General features: G+C 63.6%; 2 protein-coding genes and 2 long non-coding RNA genes across 10 annotated transcripts; 1 reads left to right on the top strand and 3 right to left on the bottom strand.

Moving 5' to 3' along the window:
- Positions 1–2843: 2843 nt before the first annotated feature.
- LOC309843147 lies at positions 2844–4842 on the bottom strand. Its single transcript, XR_014299969.1, has 2 exons — positions 4759–4842; positions 2844–4028 (listed from the first exon to the last, which is right to left on the bottom strand). It is a non-coding gene; the product is annotated as an uncharacterized lncRNA (long non-coding RNA).
- FSTL3 (follistatin like 3) lies at positions 4840–10605 on the top strand. Of its 3 annotated transcripts, none has more exons than XM_082688433.1 (5): positions 4840–4970; positions 6261–6446; positions 8494–8709; positions 9117–9344; positions 9435–10605. In XM_082688433.1, exons 1-5 carry the CDS (start codon positions 4868–4870, stop codon positions 9488–9490), a joined length of 789 nt encoding a protein of 262 aa, XP_082544559.1. In that variant the 5' UTR covers positions 4840–4867; the 3' UTR covers positions 9491–10605. The 3 variants fall into 3 exon arrangements, with proteins under 3 accessions (XP_082544559.1, XP_082544557.1, XP_082544558.1); XM_082688432.1 differs by having other exon boundaries at positions 4856–4970; positions 6180–6446; XM_082688431.1 differs by having other exon boundaries at positions 9117–10605.
- Positions 5212–8757, bottom strand: LOC309843134. Of its 5 annotated transcripts, none has more exons than XR_014299965.1 (3): positions 8631–8706; positions 6702–6820; positions 6335–6438 (listed from the first exon to the last, which is right to left on the bottom strand). It is a non-coding gene; the product is annotated as an uncharacterized lncRNA (long non-coding RNA). The 5 variants fall into 5 exon arrangements; XR_014299966.1 differs by having other exon boundaries at positions 6702–6815; positions 8631–8698; XR_014299967.1 differs by lacking the exon at positions 8631–8706 and adding an exon at positions 8389–8458.
- Positions 10606–11044: 439 nt separating the features above from the next.
- Positions 11045–15517, bottom strand: PRSS57 (serine protease 57). Its single transcript, XM_082738129.1, has 5 exons — positions 15219–15517; positions 14812–14965; positions 14381–14525; positions 12496–12759; positions 11045–11436 (listed from the first exon to the last, which is right to left on the bottom strand). The coding sequence occupies exons 1-5, from the start codon at positions 15295–15297 to the stop codon at positions 11050–11052; spliced, it is 1029 nt and encodes a 342-aa protein (XP_082594255.1). The 5' UTR covers positions 15298–15517; the 3' UTR covers positions 11045–11049.
- Between the last annotated feature and the right edge of the window lie 1390 nt (positions 15518–16907).

Below are 16907 nucleotides of genomic sequence, written 5' to 3'. Positions count from 1 at the left end.
GCTGGGTCACATGGTCGCCTCTAAGCCAACGGCTAGCGAGGGGAGTGGCTGACACTACGTCGATTCGTTCGGCCTATCAGCTTTCGCCTTTGGCCTGGGGGTGGGCCCTATCGTCCACCGCAAAGAACACTGCCTGCGCAGAATCTGTTCCCTTTTCAGGGAGGCGCGTGGGGGCGGCCGTGGGGGCGGGGGCGGGGGGCCTGGGGGCGGCGTGGAGGAGTCGCGGCCCGGGGCCTTGGCTGAGCGGAAAGGGCCTGGAACCCGACTGGAAAGCCAGGTCTTCGTCTGAGGGCCGCGGGGCGCCGCGCGTGCCGTCGGGGGGCGGGGGGCAGGGCAGCCCCAGGAAGGCGCTGACCAGGCCCGGCTCCGACCGGGCTCTCCGGGAGCGGCCGCCACGCGCGAGGCTTCGGTGGCTGCCGTGGCTGTCCGCCTCACACGCGCGGTGAGAGAGCCCGCCAGGCTCCGCTTGCCAGAGCCCTGACCGTGGCCGGTCCTCGTGCACGGCCCGCAGACCTTTCGTGGATGAGGGGTCTGTCGCAGGCCTCCTTCCGACGGAGGACGGTGGGACGAGGTGACCCTGAGAGTTCTGGGGTTACATCTTGGAGGCAAAGATGGGCACTTCCGTGTGGGTGACTCCTACAGCCCCTGCGGATCCGCAGCTCTGGGTCCTAAAGGCTCGACTTGAATAAAATGTCAGCGGGCTTAGTGAAAGCTGGTTTTGTTCACTGCAAGTGACGGACACTCGGCTTAAATGGACTTCATCTTGGGGTGGAGGAATTCAGGCACAGCGGTATCCAGGACTTCCAACCACAGTACAGGGAATTTCTGCTGCCCCTCTTGGCTCAGTGTCCTGCTGGCCTGGCTTCTCCCTGGCCCTTGGTAGGAGCCACCAGCAGCTCCAGGCTCACACCCCTCCAGCTCAGGCAGGAAGTGAGTATCTTTCCCAGAAAAGAAAAATCTCAGACTTGACTCCTGGTTTGCTGAATGCTAGATGACCCTAATTGGTTCAGCCTGGGTTGCTGCCCACTCCAGGGATCCTTCGAGTTGGGAGCACAGGAGGTGATTACTCCAAGGAAAATCTGGTGCTGGGACCAGAAGAGGGGCCATGCCAGCCGCAAGTCTGGGGGCTGGCCATCATTGTCCAGTCCGGAATAGGAGGGCCTTGCCCCACAGCTCAGCACATGGGTCCTCGAATCTTGCTTATCTGGTACTGATGCCATGCCCCAAAACGGGTGCGCTTTGCCATGGCCAGAAAGTCACTTTCCTTCCTCCACCCTCTGTATAATGTATAATGCCCCCGTCTCACGGCATCATGGTGAGTGGCAAAGAAAACTCATCAGGCATCTCCCCTGGACAAACACGTATCTGCTAATCAATAAGTATCTGTACACACATGTCCGCCCCTGCTGTGCACCATGCACTGTCCCTAGCATCCTGGCTGGAATTGGCAGTAACGGGATTTGTGCCCATTTTACAGATGAGAAAATGGGGCACAGAGAGGTCCCACGTAGTCTGGCCAAGGTGCACGTCCTGTACCAGGCTTCCACCAGAAGGGTCCTTTTCCCTGCAGGCCCAGGGTCACCTCCTTGCAGGCCCCACAGCCTTGCTGCTCCCAGGGCCTCTGCTCTGCCACCTGCCTTCATGCTTGTGTTCACTCCTTGTTTGTCTCCAGCCGACAGAGACCCTATCGCTGTGGCACTAGGCCCAATGTAGACAGCCTGCCTACTGCTTCTGTGACAAATTGCCCCCTACTTGGCAACTTAACAACACGACTTTTCATTTTCTCATTCTGGAGGTTAGGAGTCCAACATGGGTCTCACTGAACTAAGATCAAGGTATTGGTACAGTCTAATTCCTTCTGGAGTCTCAGGGGTGGGGGGATCTGTTCTTGCTTTTCCAGCTTCTACTCGTTAAATTCTTTGAAGATTTTCTCATTTTGAGAGTAAGAATGAGAGTGCACAATTGTGGGGAGAAGAGGGGGAGGGAGAGAGAGAACCCATGCTGACTCCCCACCGAGTGTGGAGCCCAACACATGGCTCGATCCCAGGACCCAGAGATCATGACCTGGGCCAAAGGCAGCTACTTAACCCACTGAGCCCCCAGACGCCCCAGCAAGCGCCCTCCTTCTGCCCATCACCCACCACCTCCCTCCATCAACTCTCACTTTGTTCTCTACAGTTAAGAGTCTCTTAGGGGCACCTGGCTGGCTCTACCGAAAACAGAAAAAAAAAAGTAATGGTTTGCGATTGTGTAGTATTTGTCCTTCTCTGACTGACTGACGCTTTTCCAGCTTCTGGAGGCTACTCACATTCCTGGGTTCGAGGCCCCTCCCTCTTTGTCCATGGCCGGTGACGGCAGGTCACATGCATCTCTTTGACCACAGAGGGAAATGGTCTCTGCTTTTGATGACCCTCTGATTCCACTGGGCCCACCTGTGCCATCCAGGACCCTCTCCCCAACCAAACGTTTGAGGCAGGCTTTGTCTTACCATAGCACGAACGTCCGACCACTTCAGTCCCTGTCGCCCTTGCCTCACCATTGTCCAGTCTAGTGTGATTTAAATGTCCTCCTCCTCTAAGAAGCCGGCCTTGACCTCCCCAGTCCGCACTGGGCCTAGCGCCCGCCATCAGAACTCTGATCGCTCTGGATGGTCATGGCCTGTTTTCTGTGGGGTCTGGAGGAGTGAAGCCTAGGGCCGTGGGGAGTCCTGGTGGATGTCTGAGCTGGGGAAGAGCCTTATGGTAGACACCTGTGGTAGGAAGTGGGCTGCCGAGGATGAGGCTGAGGCCAGCTCAGGGTGGAGAGAAGGGCATGAAAATAGGGCTCCTCAGTGAGGGCCAGTGACTTACTTGAGGTCACCTAGCACATGGCCTCTGGGTTGGGGAGACATGCCAGGTCAGGTGGGGGCAGCAGCTGCTGGCAACCACTCTCAGTTCAGAGCCCACGCCAGGCTGACAATAACCCTTTGGTACCACCCAGGCTGGGGCAGCTGAGCCATGGCAGGGTCAGGTCTCGGCCAAGGTCACAGTGTCTGGCTCTGGCACACCCTTGATGAGAACATCAGGTCCCATCCTTGCCCCACTCCCCAGCCAGGGGAGAATCCCCTCACACAGTCAGAGGTCAAGGACAGGCGAGAAAGCTGGTGTCCTCCCTCAGTGCCACGGGACAGGAGCGTGGCCCCTGGCCACTGGTGGGGGCCCATGGGGCAAGTTGAGCTGCTGACATGGAGGAAGGGGTCCCAGCGTGGCATACTCGGTGGCAGATCGCAGGCATGTGGGAGGTCTGGAATCTTTGGCTTCCACACCTGGGGCCGGGGGCGGGGAGGGGTGATGCAGCAACAGCAGGTCACTGCCCTTGAAAGACCCCATCGCTCTCATCCTTTTTATGTTCCTGAAAGCACTGCCACTCTTCAAAGTTATCTATTAACTTGTTCGTCTATGTATTTTGTTTTTCCGGCCCTTACAAACGGCGGGCTTGGGGGCGCCTGGGTGGCTCAGCGGGTTAAAGCCTCTGCCTTCGGCTCGGGTCATGATCCCGGGGTCCTGGGATCGAGCCCCATATCGGGTTCTCTGCTCAGCGGGGAGCCTGCTTCCCCCTCTCTCTCTGCCTGCCTCTCTGCCTACTTGTGATCTCTGTCTGTCAAATAAATAAATAAATAAATAAATAAATAAATCTTACAAACTGCGGGCTTGGTGATGATGAGACTGGGTCAGCCTTGGTCACTCTGATACCCCAGCACCCCCCAACAATCCTTGCCCTAGGAGATTGTCTTGATTTCTTACAAATTCAATCGGAGAGGGGCTGTCCAGGACCCATGAACATGTGGAGAGGGCCCTGACCATTTGGGGGCAGGGAGACCCACAGATAGGAGGGTTAAACTCCCAAAGACGAGGAACATCGGGCTGACCTGACCCCCAGTGCATTCAGTTCCTTCCGGGACCATGCTGATGTCTGGCGCCACTGTCACAAATTGTGGAAAGGCTGGGAGTCCCGGAGGCCGAGGACTCCCGATACAAGGAGCACAGGACCTGAGGAGAGGAAAAAACCCGAAGCCAATAAGGACTTTCCGACGTGGCCTGGGGGAACGACGTGCAAATGTCTGGGGGTGGGGGTGGGGGTTGGTGCCATCTCCCAAAGACCAGGCTTTGGGGGGGGGGTACACTCTGCAAGTCCCGCCTATGGCTCCCCTGTGTCCCCGAGTCGGGGCCATTTGTGACTCTGGGTCTCCTGCTGCCGCACCCCTCCGTCTCCGCGGCCAGCCAGCCCCCGCCCACCCGTGCCTGCTCGCACCCAGCCGAGCCCACGGGCTCCAGCCGCCAGGGGCCCGGGGACGTGAGTGGGTGGGTGTTGCTGCGGCTGAGGTCTCTGGAGTGTGTGAGCACCTAGGGCCGGGGAGGAGGTTGGGGGCCCAGATCGCGCCTGGGCCGCATGAGCGCCGGCTCGCAAACCACGACGTGATACACGGATCCGCAGACCCGCTCCCCGCGGGACTCCAGCCTCAGCCACAGCCGTCCGGCTGAAGACACCCCCCCGCAAACGCAGCGTGAGCCCCGGAAATCACGGTCTGGCCCCACTGGCGCTGGCCGCAGGGACACCTTCCCCGAGCCTCGGGCTCCCGGGGCTGACCCCCGCCCCACCCCCGCCCCACCCCCGCAGCTGCCCTCGGGGTGGCCAGGCCCAGCCCAGGCACACACCGGGCGCGACACGGCCTCGCGCCCCGCCCCGGCCCGGCCCCGCCCCGCCCGCAGCCCGCGGGACCTTTATAGGGAGCGCCCGGCCGCCGCGCACTGGGAAGTCGGTGCCGCCGCCCTCCCAGCCGCCCGCCCGCGCGTCCGACGCGGGGGCCGCCGCCGTCTCTGCGTCCGCCATGCGTCCCGGGACGCCGGGGCCACTGTGGCCACTGCCCTGGGGGGCCCTGGCTTGGGCCGTGGGCTTCGTGGGCTCCGTGGGCTCGGGGGACCCCGCGCCCGGTGAGTGGGGCGGCCGGAAGGGGCGGGCGGGGTGGGCCACCCACGTGGGCCTGCCCCGGAATGCGAGCCTTGGGGGAGATGTCGGGGGGCGCGGCGTTGGTGGCAGCCCGTGATGGGAGGCCTCCTCAGGTTCAGTCTGGGAGGGCTTGGGGCTCCCCTCCCCCAGCCCCAAAGGGCCTGAAGAAGGGTCACCACGAGGTCAGCAGATGTGGCTCTTTCACAATGGCCAAGAGGAGTAGTCCCAATGACTGCTGACATTTATTGGGTGCTGAGTCTAACCGTCCGAGAATGCATACGATAGCCCAACTGTGCGTGTAGCTCATTATGCCCATTTCCCAGATGGGGAAACTGAGGTGCAGGGTCACCCAGCTTAAAAGTGGCAAACTCAGGACTTGAACCTGAACCGCTTGAGTCCTGAAGACCCGGAGAGGTGGGGCTGGGTGGCTGGACCCAGGACTTCCACCTGAGGTCTCATATCGTCCCCAGGTTGGGCTGTTGGAGTCCCATAGCAGCCACTTGTTGGGAGATGCTGGGCAAGGAACAGCCCCAGTCCTGGCCTCAGTTTCTCGTTTTGTAAGATGGGTGCCAAGGTGATGAGCTCCCAGAGCGGGTCTGTGTAGGGCGCTCAGCGCAGCGCCTGGGAACCAGTGAGCTCTCTGGGCTGGGGGCTGTGGCCTTTCCTGCCCCCGTTTAGAGTGCAGAAACTGAGGGCTCTCTGCCTGTCCACCCCAGCCAGCAGCCCCACCCCAGCCCCGCTCAAAGGGGAGAGCTGAGCCCCCTCCCCGAAGGCTGTGTCCCCAGGGAGATGGTGAGCTCATGCAGAGGGAATGTTCCCAAGTTGGAGTGAGTAAGAGGCGGGCCAGGCACGGGGGGGGCTGCCAGGCGAGGGGGCTCTGCGTGCCCTCGGGTGCTGTCTAGACAGAGGGCAGAGGCGGAGAGGCGGCTGCAGGGCCCACTGACCCTGACACGTCCAGCTCTGGGCGTTTGGCTGGTTGGGCAGGATGCCAGGCCTGGGCCTGGGGGCCTGGAGCGACAAAAGGTGGGAAGAGTTGGGGTTATGGGGGGGGGGTGGAGCTCCGAGAAGACAGGGAATCCCAGAAGGACCCAGAGCTGAGCTGGCATGGGAGCACCCCTGTAGCTCTCTGGCCCTCCTTCCCAGCTTGGGAGCCAATCATCCCTCTGCAGTTACTGAGCACCAACTGTATGCAGCCCCTAGGGCTGGGAGCTGGGTGTTGGGAGTGGTGCAGGAGGGCACCCCTGGTGTGGCAGTGACGGCCCTGCGGTGCACAGGTGGCGTGTGCTGGCTGCAGCAGGGTCGAGAGGCCACGTGCAGCCTGGTGCTGAAGACCGACGTCAGCCAAGCGGAGTGCTGTGCCTCCAGCAGCATTGACACCGCTTGGTCCAACTTCACTCACCCGGGAAACAAGATCAGCCTCCTGGGCTTCCTGGGCCTCGTCCACTGCCTCCCCTGCAAAGGTGAGACCATGGGCGTCAGCCACAGGTCAGGGTCACTGGGGGAGAACTGGGAATGAGCTCCCCATCTCAAGGGTATGCAGAAGGAGGCTGAGTGTTTGTGGAGGGAATCCAGGGTTCAGAGAGAGGCTGGGGACTCTCTCCGGCCTCTTCTGAGGACTCAGGAAGAAACTCTGAGGGCTCCCCAGCCTCGTTTCCGGCCTGCCGGGGTGAGCTTTCCCTCCCGCACCCCACCTGGGAGAAATGCACTGGACTCACACCTGACTCCAGGGACAGTGGGCTTTCCCGACTGGCCGCTTGGCTCTGTTGCTTCGCCCCCCAGTCAGTGTTCCCAACACTTCATCTGCCCGTAGCCCCCGAGATTCCAAGGATCTGTGCTGGGACGAGAGATGTGTGTTTAACAAGCATGCGCCTTCTGGCCCATGTTCTGAGAAGTGTTCTCGGCTGCCTCCTCCATCAGACTGGGAACTCCTTGAGGACTGAATGCATGAATGAGCCAAGACACGTGCCTGGCCTTGGAGAGGGGCTGGGGGCCCTCCCGGGCCTATGGTCTGGGCCGGACATGCAGGGGCCCAGAGGGGGTGTGGGGGCATGGCTTGAAGGAGGTGGGCATTAGTATCAGGGTGCTGGGGCGTCATGAGGAGTTTGCCAGCTGGAGACAGTATGGGATCCGGCGCTAGTGGGTGGGGCCGGTGCAGGGAGGAGGCTGCAGCTGGGGGCCAAGCTGAGAGCGCAGTGGGCCACTGGGACGTGACTAGTCTGATCAGTCTGGCTGGGTGGTCTTGCACTCACTGCCATTTGCCCTGGCTCCCTCCGGAACCCCCGCTGGGCTCTGGGAAGAGGACCCAGCGGCGGTTCTGGAGGGAGCACAGACTTAAAAAATGGCCGGGCCTAGGCATAAGGTCCAGGTCACCCCGCCCCCCCATCTCATCTGGCCTTGGGGAACGCAACTCAGTTCTCCCACTTCCGTTCCTGCTTGGGGAGCCACCCAGGGGGAGTGTTTCCAGATGTGTGTGTGGGCAAGCCGTGTGGGAGGTGCCCAGGTGCGGCCCACATGCCCTGGCAGGGGTGACATGGGGGCGCCAGCACACACGCTCATTTTATGCGCGCGCTTCCCCAGTCAGCCTCACTTTACACACGGGGAAACTGAGGCTACGCTCAAGAGCTGGAGTCTGCCCTCCAGGACCACAAGCAACAGAACTGGGGGGGCGGGGCCCATCTGGGGTCTGGAGTTTTCCTTTGGAGGAGCCCTTGGCTCACGTCCACCCACAGCTGTGACGGGGCCTCAGTTTCTCCCTTTTGTAAAATGCTGACAACATGGCATCACCTCGTGGGGGGTGCCTGGGAGGGCCTGTAAGGGGAGCCGCCCACCAGTGGGGCTGGGGCCGGTCTGGTCTGCATTTCCCAAGGTCCGGGGAGAGGGGTGGGTGCTGGGTGGAGTTGGAGACCCCAGAGAGAGAACTGCCCTGCCCAGGCCTGTTTCCCTGAGTGAGAATTGGGGGAGGGCAGGGGTAACCCCTGGTTCATCAGGCCCGGGATGTGGGAAGCCCCCTCCCCAGGAAATGAGCCTCAGGGCCCAGTGCCAACGCCCCGCCCTCCCCGACGCCTCCTCCGGGTTGGTCCTGGCGGGCCCGGGGAACGGACGCTGCCCGTCCTCCCCAGACCCGCGCATGGACCCGGCGGGGCCCCCCCGTCCGCTGACGCAGCCGGGACCCCCGCCTGCCGTCCCTTCCCGGCGCGTAGATCAGGGAACAGGCGCCAGCCCGAGCGGGTGGCCCAGCTGCGGAGCGCGAGCGGGACCGGGCCCTGGAAGCTCGTTCCCGAACCCCCCGATTCCGGGCAGACAGCCGCCCCCCGCCCCGTTCCCGCCCACTCTGAGCCCCGCCTCCAGAGCCCCAGCCTCGACTCCCGCCCCACCCGGCCCGGGGCTGATCTCGGCACCCACACTCCGAGCCAGCCGCCCTCGCCTGTGCTCCCCGGCTGCGGCCCGGACCCCGCTCCGCGCGGCCTCCGCGGCCCCCTCCCACGCGCGCGTGCCCTGTGTCCGCAGATTCGTGCGAGGGCGTGGAGTGCGGCCCCGGCAAGGCGTGCCGCATGCAGGGGGGCCGCCCGCGCTGCGAGTGCGCGCCCGACTGCGCGGGGCTCCCGGCGCGCCTGCAGGTCTGCGGCTCGGACGGCGCCACCTACCGCGACGAGTGCGAGCTGCGCGCCGCGCGCTGCCGCGGCCACCCGGACCTGCGCGTCATGTACCCGGGACGCTGCCGCAGTACGTGGGGGCGGGGCCGGCGGGCGGGGCGGGGCCGGGGCGCGGAGCGGGGCCGGGGCGCGGGGCGGGGCCGGCGGGCGGGGCGGGGCCGGAGCGCGGGGCGGGGCCTAATAACTGGCCTCCAGGGAGGGCGCCTCTGGATTGGGTCAGCTGTGCGTCGCTGGAATGAGGAAAACCGGGGTGCGGTTTTGGAAGGGGAGGTCTGGGGCTCACGTGGGGTGGAAGATAGGAGTGCGTGACTCAGGGCGGGGCTTGCGGATGCGGCCAGAGGGGCGGGGCTTGGGTGTGGCCGGAGTGAGGGCGAGGCGCGCGGAAGGGGTGTGGCTTTCGCTCGGGGGCGGGGCCTGGGGTGGAGCCTGCCTGCGGCCTGCCAGCGCCCCTGACCCGCCCCCGCGCCCCGCTCGCAGAGTCGTGCGCGCACGTCCTGTGCCCGCGGCCGCAGTCGTGCGTGGTGGACCAGACGGGCAGTGCTCACTGCGTGGTGTGTCGCGCGGCGCCCTGTCCCGCGCCCTCCAGCCCCGGCCAGGAGCTCTGCGGCAACAACAACGTCACCTACATGTCCTCGTGCCACCTCCGCCAGGCCACTTGCTTCCTGGGCCGCTCGATCGGCGTGCGCCACCCGGGCAGCTGTGCAGGTGCGGCGCGGAGCGGGGAGCGGCGGCGGGGTCCAGCGTCCCGCCCCTCTCCGCGCCCCCATCTCTCTTTTCTTCCCCCCCGCTCTGCAGGCGCCCCTGGGCCGTCAGACGCAGAGTCGGAGGAGGAGGAGGAGAACTTCGTGTGAGCCTGTGGGGTCGACTTGGGCCTGGCGTTCAAGGCCTCCCCGCTTTATTTATTGCCGCAGCCGAGTCTAATTTATGTCCCATGGACGCTCCCCAGAGCCTGGGCCGGGAGCCCCCTGACGATACTTTGGAAGGATTGGGGGAGGAGGCCTGGGGCTGTGGCACGGAGCTGCCCAGGAGGACCCCCGCTGCTTCTGCTCTAGGGGACAACTTAATTATCGCCGCCTCGGAGAGGGCTGGGGACTCACCCCTGCCGACAGTTAGTGAAGAAGCTCCCCAGCCTTCTAGACTACAGACTGGGACTAAGGCGTGGGCGTGTAAGTGAGTCTCGAACCTGCCCAGGCCTCAGACAGGCCGAGGAAGCAGCCATCGTCCCCAGCCAGCTCGAGGACGCCAGGGCTACCTGCCGTCCTGCCCTTGTTTCCCGAGGATGTCCTGTGGTGGCCCCTTAGGAAAGCCCAGTTTGTCCCCTGGACGGGGTGAAGGGAGGGGCCGCCATCTGTGTCTCCTGACACTGGCCTTGAGCCAGAGCGTTATGTCCAGTGGTGCCCAGTGCACTTAGGGCAGGACCCCGTGGGCACAGGAGCCCCTGCTCACCCACAGGCCCTGGGGTGGGGTGTGTGTGCCAGGACCCACTCCGTGCCCTGCCTCCTGGAGCTGCGTGTCTGAGCGGCACACTAGTTTTGGCAGTCCCATCCACAGATGACGTCTGGATCAGAACCCCTGGTCCCATGAGACTGGTCCCGGCAGAGCCTCCGCCCAGTGCCCAGCTGGACCCTCCTCACCCTGCAGTCGGCTCCGAGTCTTGACACCAACCAGGTGCTGGCCTTGGGTAGAGTCTCTGCCTTCTGTCTGGGCTGTTGCTGGGTAATCCCACCCCGTGTCTGTATGGGGGCCGGAGGCTCAGGCCACACATCAGGAGCCCCCAGCAGGCAAGAGCACAGCTCCAAGTTTGGCGGGGAGACACACAGGGCCAGCTGTGCTCACCCTCCCCTAGCCCCTCAGAAGTGCCTTACCTGTGACCCTGAGAAGTGCCCGTGGGCTCCCAACAAGGCCAGGGTGCATCCACCAGCCTGGGGTTCTGCCTCACCAAAGAAATAAAGACTCCACTCCAGAGTGTCCAAGCCTTGGTTGGCTCCCTCCGCCTCTGTGTAATGGGTTACCACCCAGGCACCTGGGGTGCTGTTAGGGTGGTGAGTGGGGGAGACCCCTCCTGTCTCTGGGCCTCAGTGTGTACGTCTGGGCCATGGACAGCCGCCAGGGAGACAGCTGAGGACGATGATGTGTGGACCTGGAGGGCGGGGGAGGAAGCCTCGCTAGGGCAGGAGATGAAAGAGGGATCAAGGTGGCTGCGCTTAGCTGAGGCTGAAGGAGGCCCACGTTGGGGCACTGCGTGGGCAGAGGCCAGGAGGCTGGTGAGGGGCCTGGGTCCTGGAGCGAGTGGCCCCAGGTCACTCAGGGAGGCCGTGGCAAAGCCAGACCCTCAGCCACGGTGAGGCACGAGAGAAGCTCGAAGGAGGGGACGCACCCTGGAGATGAGTCGTCCTGTCTGGTTATTCGGTTAACGTTTTATTTGGTCATTTGGGTTTGGCACGGATGCCGTCTCCTGCCCCACCCCAACCCCATACCCACCAGGCTTCCCCGGGGCCTGTGGGGGCCTGTGGATGACCTGCCAGGCCATGGGATTTCTGGGGAAGGAGCTGTCTGAGTCATTCGCCATCCTGTCTCTATCCCCAGTGCTGTTGTGGTTCTGGTGGCTGCGCAGGGACCCGGTGGTCCTGGGCAGGGGGCTGGGCCGGGGCCTTCGAACCACATCCCATATCCAGCTCACAAAGGCAGACACCTGTGTGTACACATCGGGGGTCTTGCGGTCGCCACACCAGAGTCCGGAGAAAGAGACAAGGCCATGGGCCCGGTTCCTGCACACCAGGGGCCCCCCAGAGTCGGCCTGAGGGGTTGGAGGAAAGGCAAGGTCAGGTCCATCTCTAGGCCTCTTTCCCTGAAGGGGCTTCTATGCGCAAATCTGACCAGAACCCTCCCTGCCTCGAGATCTTCCATGGCCGCCTCGTGTTCTTCCAGCAGGAACCACACTTGCGGCCTTCAGGGGCCGTGGGCATCCCGCTCTCACCCACCTGTCTACCCTCCTGTCCCTGGGTTTGGCCCCGCCGGCCTCGCAGGCTGTTCCTAGAGTAAACCAAGCTTGCTCCGGTCTCTGGGCTGTTTCCATACCCTTGAGACTCGTTACTGCCCCCACTCGACGCTGCTGGTGTAACGATACAAGTCTGTGGAACTTTGTGCAGTAGGTGACCAGCACTGCTGTACATGGCAGCCCTGAGATGGGTCTCTCTGTCTGGCATACCTTCCCTCAGATCTCCTTAAGACTCCTTCAAATCTCAGCTCAAAGGGTGCTCCCCTCAGAGAAGCCTCCCTGAACACTCACCCGTCACCCTAACTGTAATCTAGAACCAGCTCTGATGCTATGAAGGAGGTACTAGTAGTGTGGCAGTTTTACAGATGGAAAAAGGTCCAGAGAAGTGAGGTGACTTTTCCAAGGCCACACACCTGGGAAGTGGCACAGTCTGGATTTGGATCCAGGCAGCTGGACTCCAGAGTCTGTGTTTTGAATCATTATACTCTTCGCCTGGAATAAAAAATCCTCCAGGTTGAGTTTCTCCCTCAGCTTCAGGGCCAGGGCTGTCATTAGTCTACACAGGGTCTCAGGAGCAGGGACTGCTTGGTTGCAATGTGTACTGCCCCGCTACTGAACACTGCTTATGGATACACAAATCTGTGGCTCTCTGTGCAGTGTACAACCTGCACGGCTGTACATGACAGCCCTGTGACCTTGGAAAATTATTTGTCCTTCCAGGGTGTCAGGTGAGGTCTCAACTGGTCTCAAAGGTGAGCTGGGACTTAGTTCCCAAGCCTCTGCCCACCTCTAGCCCTCTCTGTAGGCCTCATCCTTTTCCCCATACCCTAGGCAGGCAGGGTGGAGACAGTATCTTACTGAGCAGAAGCCACGCCGCCGGCGGTCCCCACTTTGGGTGCAGAGCATGGCAGGGCTCAGCTGGCCCCTCCAAGAGCTGTTGCAGACGTCCAGGCTCAGCACGCGGACCTCAGCCTCCATCAGACCGGGCGGCAGGTCCTCAAAGTCTGATACAGAGCCCCAGCCCGCCACCTGGCACTGTGCCCCAGCCTTGAGTGGCCTGGCGTCTCTCCGCGGCAGCTTCAGCAGCCCCACTGCGGGACCCAGGACAGCAGAGCCGTTCAGCTGCAGAGAAGCCTCTGAGTTAAGGGTTACCCCCAACCACCCATCAGTGTCCCTGCCTCAGTTTACCCATCATGACACCTGGTCTCTTCTTGGCCTCAAGGACGGAAATGAGTAGCAGCCATCACCAGGCCGTCAGGAGGCCCTTCCCATCAGGCCTCACCCTCTCGGACCAGGACACGGGCCTCCCCCACAGCTGAAGTGCTCTGCTAACCAGCATCTCCCCAGCTTGGAAGGCCTCCTGTGGCTCCCTGTTGTTCTTGGGACAATACCTCTTGGCTCACCATTGGGCCCTCCCGTCCAGGCAGAATGAATTTCCTGCAGGTCCCTGGTCCCGCCCCCCCGCCCCACCCCTGGATGGGGAACACCTTTCCTCTCCAGCTTTCAGGTCTCATCTTAGATGTTACCTCCTCAAGGGAGACTTCCTAGACTCCCAGGATAGGACGGAGCCTCCTCTGGTCTCCCCTCTGCCCCGTCAGGGCCCTTTGACTCAGCTGCCACCCTGTTGGACCAGAGGCTCTAAGGGGAGTAGCCCTGGGGCTGTTTGTTCACAGCTTTAACCCCGGTGCCCAGCACACGTTGGGGCGCTCAATCAGTGTTTATGGAATGAATGACTTGGGCCCCCAGTTTTGGTCCTCACTCCCTAGCCTTAGCCGTGCCGCTGACCGTACCCCAGCTTCAGTTTCCCCCGCTGCATAATAGGATGGGTGAGCTGTGGATTCCAGGTTTGGGGTTTCACAGATGAGCAAATCCACATGCGAGGTTTGCCGCTGACACATGCCGCCCCTTCTCCTTTTGCCAAGAGAACCCGGCACCCCAAGACCTGGTGTTCCCAGGGGCCTGTTTCTGTGGTGCTGAGTGTCCCTTGGTTTTGACTTTTCTCCACATTGGAGAGCAGGTTTGAAGTGTTTTCCCTTTAAGTTTCCTGGGGTGCCTGGAATTGAATTTGGGCACCTAAGTGGGAGATACGAGGGTGGCCCCCAAGCAGGAGGGGGCCATGGGGACGCCAAAGGGATGCAGGCTGTGTTGGCAGGGAGGGAAGCCCACATTTATGGGAGGAGCTTCTTCCTGCCCAGAAAACCCACAAGGGGCCTGGGGGGGAAGGGGTCGGAGTATCTGTTGCCTCAGAGTCTCATCTCTTCTGAACGTCGAGGCCTCCTGTGGGCCGCAAATGGCCACGAGGGAGATAAAAACCCCTGTCCTCCAAGTCTGGAGGTGGAGGCGGTGACCCAAGAGCGGTGGGCCAGCGGGAAGGGGTGGGGAGACGGTGGGGGCAGGGGCAGCTTGCAGAGGGGCCCTCCTGAGAAGGGGGCACTCGAGCGGACTTGAGAGAGTTGAGGGGAGGAGAGAGCCAGGCGGTGTCTGTGGGAGCAGTGACCTGGAGGGAGCCACAGCCTGTGCAAAGCCCCGGGGGTTTGAGCATGCGGAGATGCTGACTGCTCAGCCCGCCCGGTGGGGCTCTGCGGGGAGGATGCGGGAGGCACCGAGGGCAGAGGAGGGATGTGACCTGACTTGGGTGCTCATGGGATCCTTCCGGCTGGTTTTCGAACGTAGCCATTGGGCCATCATGGGGGAGGCCTGGGACAGGCCAGACCAGAGTCCAGCCCCCCCCCCCCCAGCTCACCAGCAGCAGACAGATGTCATTGGCGTGGATGTCGGGCTGGTAGTCCGGGTGCCTGATGACGGCGGAGATGCCAAACACTTGCTGTGTGGGCTCCGGGGCACGCAGGACGTGAGCCCCCAGCACCACCAGGCCCGTGCGGGGGTCCCTGAGGGGGCAGGAGGCTTGAGAGCGAGACCGGGGCCTCGGTGGCCCCTGGGACTCTGACCAGAGCCCTGCAATCGCCACCCTGCACGTCTCCGTGCCCCCTGCAGTCACGGCGCTCACAAATCGTGGGGCAGTGACATGCGTTGGCATCAGAACGAGGTGCTGGGGTGGACACCGGGCTGTGGTCCTCACACCCCGAGCCCCCCCGCCGCACCCCCGCCATCAGGTGAGCCGCCTCCCCCCCCCCGCGGCGGAGGTGGGGGCAGGGCCCCCCCTTGTGGGCTCACCTGTGGCTGAAGCAGTGGGCTGCGGAGACCACCCAGCGGGCTTGCAGCAGGAAGCCCCCGCAGTGGTGCTGGCCCTCAAATTGCACAGATACCATGTAAGGCCGGGAGTGGGGCGTCACTTCGTGACCCCCAATGATCCAGGCGCCCCAGGAGCCTGCAGGCGGGGCAGGACTGCGTCAGGATGGGGCAGGGGTAGGGGTGGTGGGAATGGACAGCTGGGGCCCTGCTGGAGTGGGGGGGCGGTGGGGGCCAGCGGGTCGAGATGGGCAGGGGCAGGGAGCCCGGGGAAGGTCCCCAAGCATGCTGGGAGGGGTCTGGACCCCAGAAAGCCCGGGCCTGGGCCTCCACCCCCGCCCGCGGCCCCGAAGACAAGCGGGGCCACGACCCAGCCGGTCAGGGGCTCTCACCTGCGGGCCTCGGAGGCAGCGTGAGGACCACGGCCACGGTCAGCAGCAGGCGACCCCGCTCCCCTGCCCTGGGGCCCATGGTAGTCGCAGGCCCGCGGCTCCTTCCAGAGCTCAGCAAGACACGGCCCCCACCCTCACCAACGGCCCGGGAAGGGGGAACCTGGCTGTGGCCTGTGGTCAGAGGTCTGCCAGGCCCTGCCAGCAACGCCCAGTTCTGCCCTGCTGCTTCCGAGAAGCCACAGGAGGTCAGGAAACAGGGCAGCCAGGGGAAGAGCAGGTGGCTCGAGAGGCTGCCTGCTGGGGACAAACCCGGCTCTGTGGGGTCCTGTGACGCCAGCGGTCGCTCACTCTCTGTGCCTCACTTCACCCAGCAGAGCCGTGCCCATGGCTGCCTCCCGGGGTGTCAGTGAACGGGGTCTGGCCTCCACACTGCCTGGCCCCCCATCGGCAGCCCCACACAGACCGCGGGGCCTGTGACTGTTGCTGTCGGGTAGCATTTATCAAGTGCTGACGGTATACCAGCCTGGGGCAGGAGCCTGCAGTGGAACTGTGACAGGGACACAGCCCCCTGCCCCACGGTGCTGATGTTCTGCAGGGACACGGGGTGTGGGCTGGTGATCTGGGGTCACGGCTAACGCACACTTGAGCCGACTGGAGGACATGGACACGGACAGGGATCCCGGCCCACAAGGCAGAGGCTTCTGAGGGCTTGGGAGCCGGGCGCTAGCAGCAGGGCCTGGGGAAGCCTCGGGACACACGTCCCCGGGCAGAGACTGTGCTGAGACCGGGGCACTGGCCCCGTGGCCCCCACTGGTACTGATCAGCCTGCATGGCATGGAGGACCCAGCAGAAGAGGGTGGCTGCGGGTCAGAGGTGGGGAAACTGAGGCATGGGGGCCAGTGTTTCCACCTGGAGGGGGTTTCAGGCTCACCCCGTCCATGCCTCCAAGTCCCCAGGGCCAGCAAAGGTGCAGAGCACGTCCCTCAGGATGGCCCCCCACCAGACGCTCCACGGGCGTCCGGGCCCCGATGACCACGGATGTGTGCGCTGGCCTCGACCAGTGCTGGGGGGTTGTCGTGGCCTGAGGCACCCTGGGCGTGGGGGTGGGAGTGTCTAGCCTGGCAAGTGTGTGGGGCAGATGGAGAGGAGACGTGGGGAGACCCTGGGAGGGCAGAGACCGAGAGAGACGGGGGTGATAGTAGGAACAGTGGCCTGAGCCACAGGCGTGTGGCTGTCCACTCGGGCTTCGTCCTGAGCCCCTCGCTGAGGGAAGGCTCATGCACCCTCCCTCCACAGCGCCCTTCTGTTGCTTGCCGGCCTGGCCCCCTTTGGGCACTGGAGGTGGTGACTGTCCAGCTGGCTGGTGTGGGGACCCTGGTCAGCGGTCCACCCTCCCAACAGCACAGGGGACACTGACCTTCCGTTCGGGGCGGTAAGGGGACCGGGTGCTCGGCTGGAGCCCGCCCCAGCCCCTCTCTGGCCCAGCAAGCACGTGGCCTGGGCGCGACGGGAAGATGACTTCACCAGCTACAGGGACGCCATGAAGGGGCTCCCAGGGGGCCACCGCCTCGCGGGCCCCCCATGACCCCACCTCCCTGGTCCCGTAAGGCAGAGCCACAGGAGTGAGGAGCTGCGGCCCCCAGAGGCTGCCCGGCCTCCCACTCTCCCAGTGGATCGCGCCGGCACACA

This window comes from Mustela nivalis (assembly GCF_964662115.1).
Source record: "Mustela nivalis genome assembly, chromosome: 1".
NCBI lineage: Eukaryota > Metazoa > Chordata > Mammalia > Carnivora > Mustelidae > Mustela > Mustela nivalis.
Note: the sequence above shows the minus strand (reverse complement) of the source record. Positions and strands in the feature narration are given on the sequence as shown.

Coding starts and splice junctions, on each gene's coding strand:
- FSTL3 (XM_082688431.1), top strand. CDS start 4,868: ATGCGTCCCGGGACGCCGGGGCCACTGTGGCCACTGCCCTGGGGGGCC. Junction 4,971..6,260: donor CTCGGGGGACCCCGCGCCCG/GTGAGTGGGGCG, acceptor TGCGGTGCACAG/GTGGCGTGTGCTGGCTGCAG. Junction 8,710..9,116: donor GTACCCGGGACGCTGCCGCA/GTACGTGGGGGC, acceptor CCCCGCTCGCAG/AGTCGTGCGCGCACGTCCTG.
- PRSS57 (XM_082738129.1), bottom strand. CDS start 15,297: ATGGGCCCCAGGGCAGGGGAGCGGGGTCGCCTGCTGCTGACCGTGGCC. Junction 14,966..15,218: donor GCTGCCTCCGAGGCCCGCAG/GTGAGAGCCCCT, acceptor CCCCGCCTGCAG/GCTCCTGGGGCGCCTGGATC. Junction 14,526..14,811: donor GCCCACTGCTTCAGCCACAG/GTGAGCCCACAA, acceptor CTGCCCCCTCAG/GGACCCCCGCACGGGCCTGG.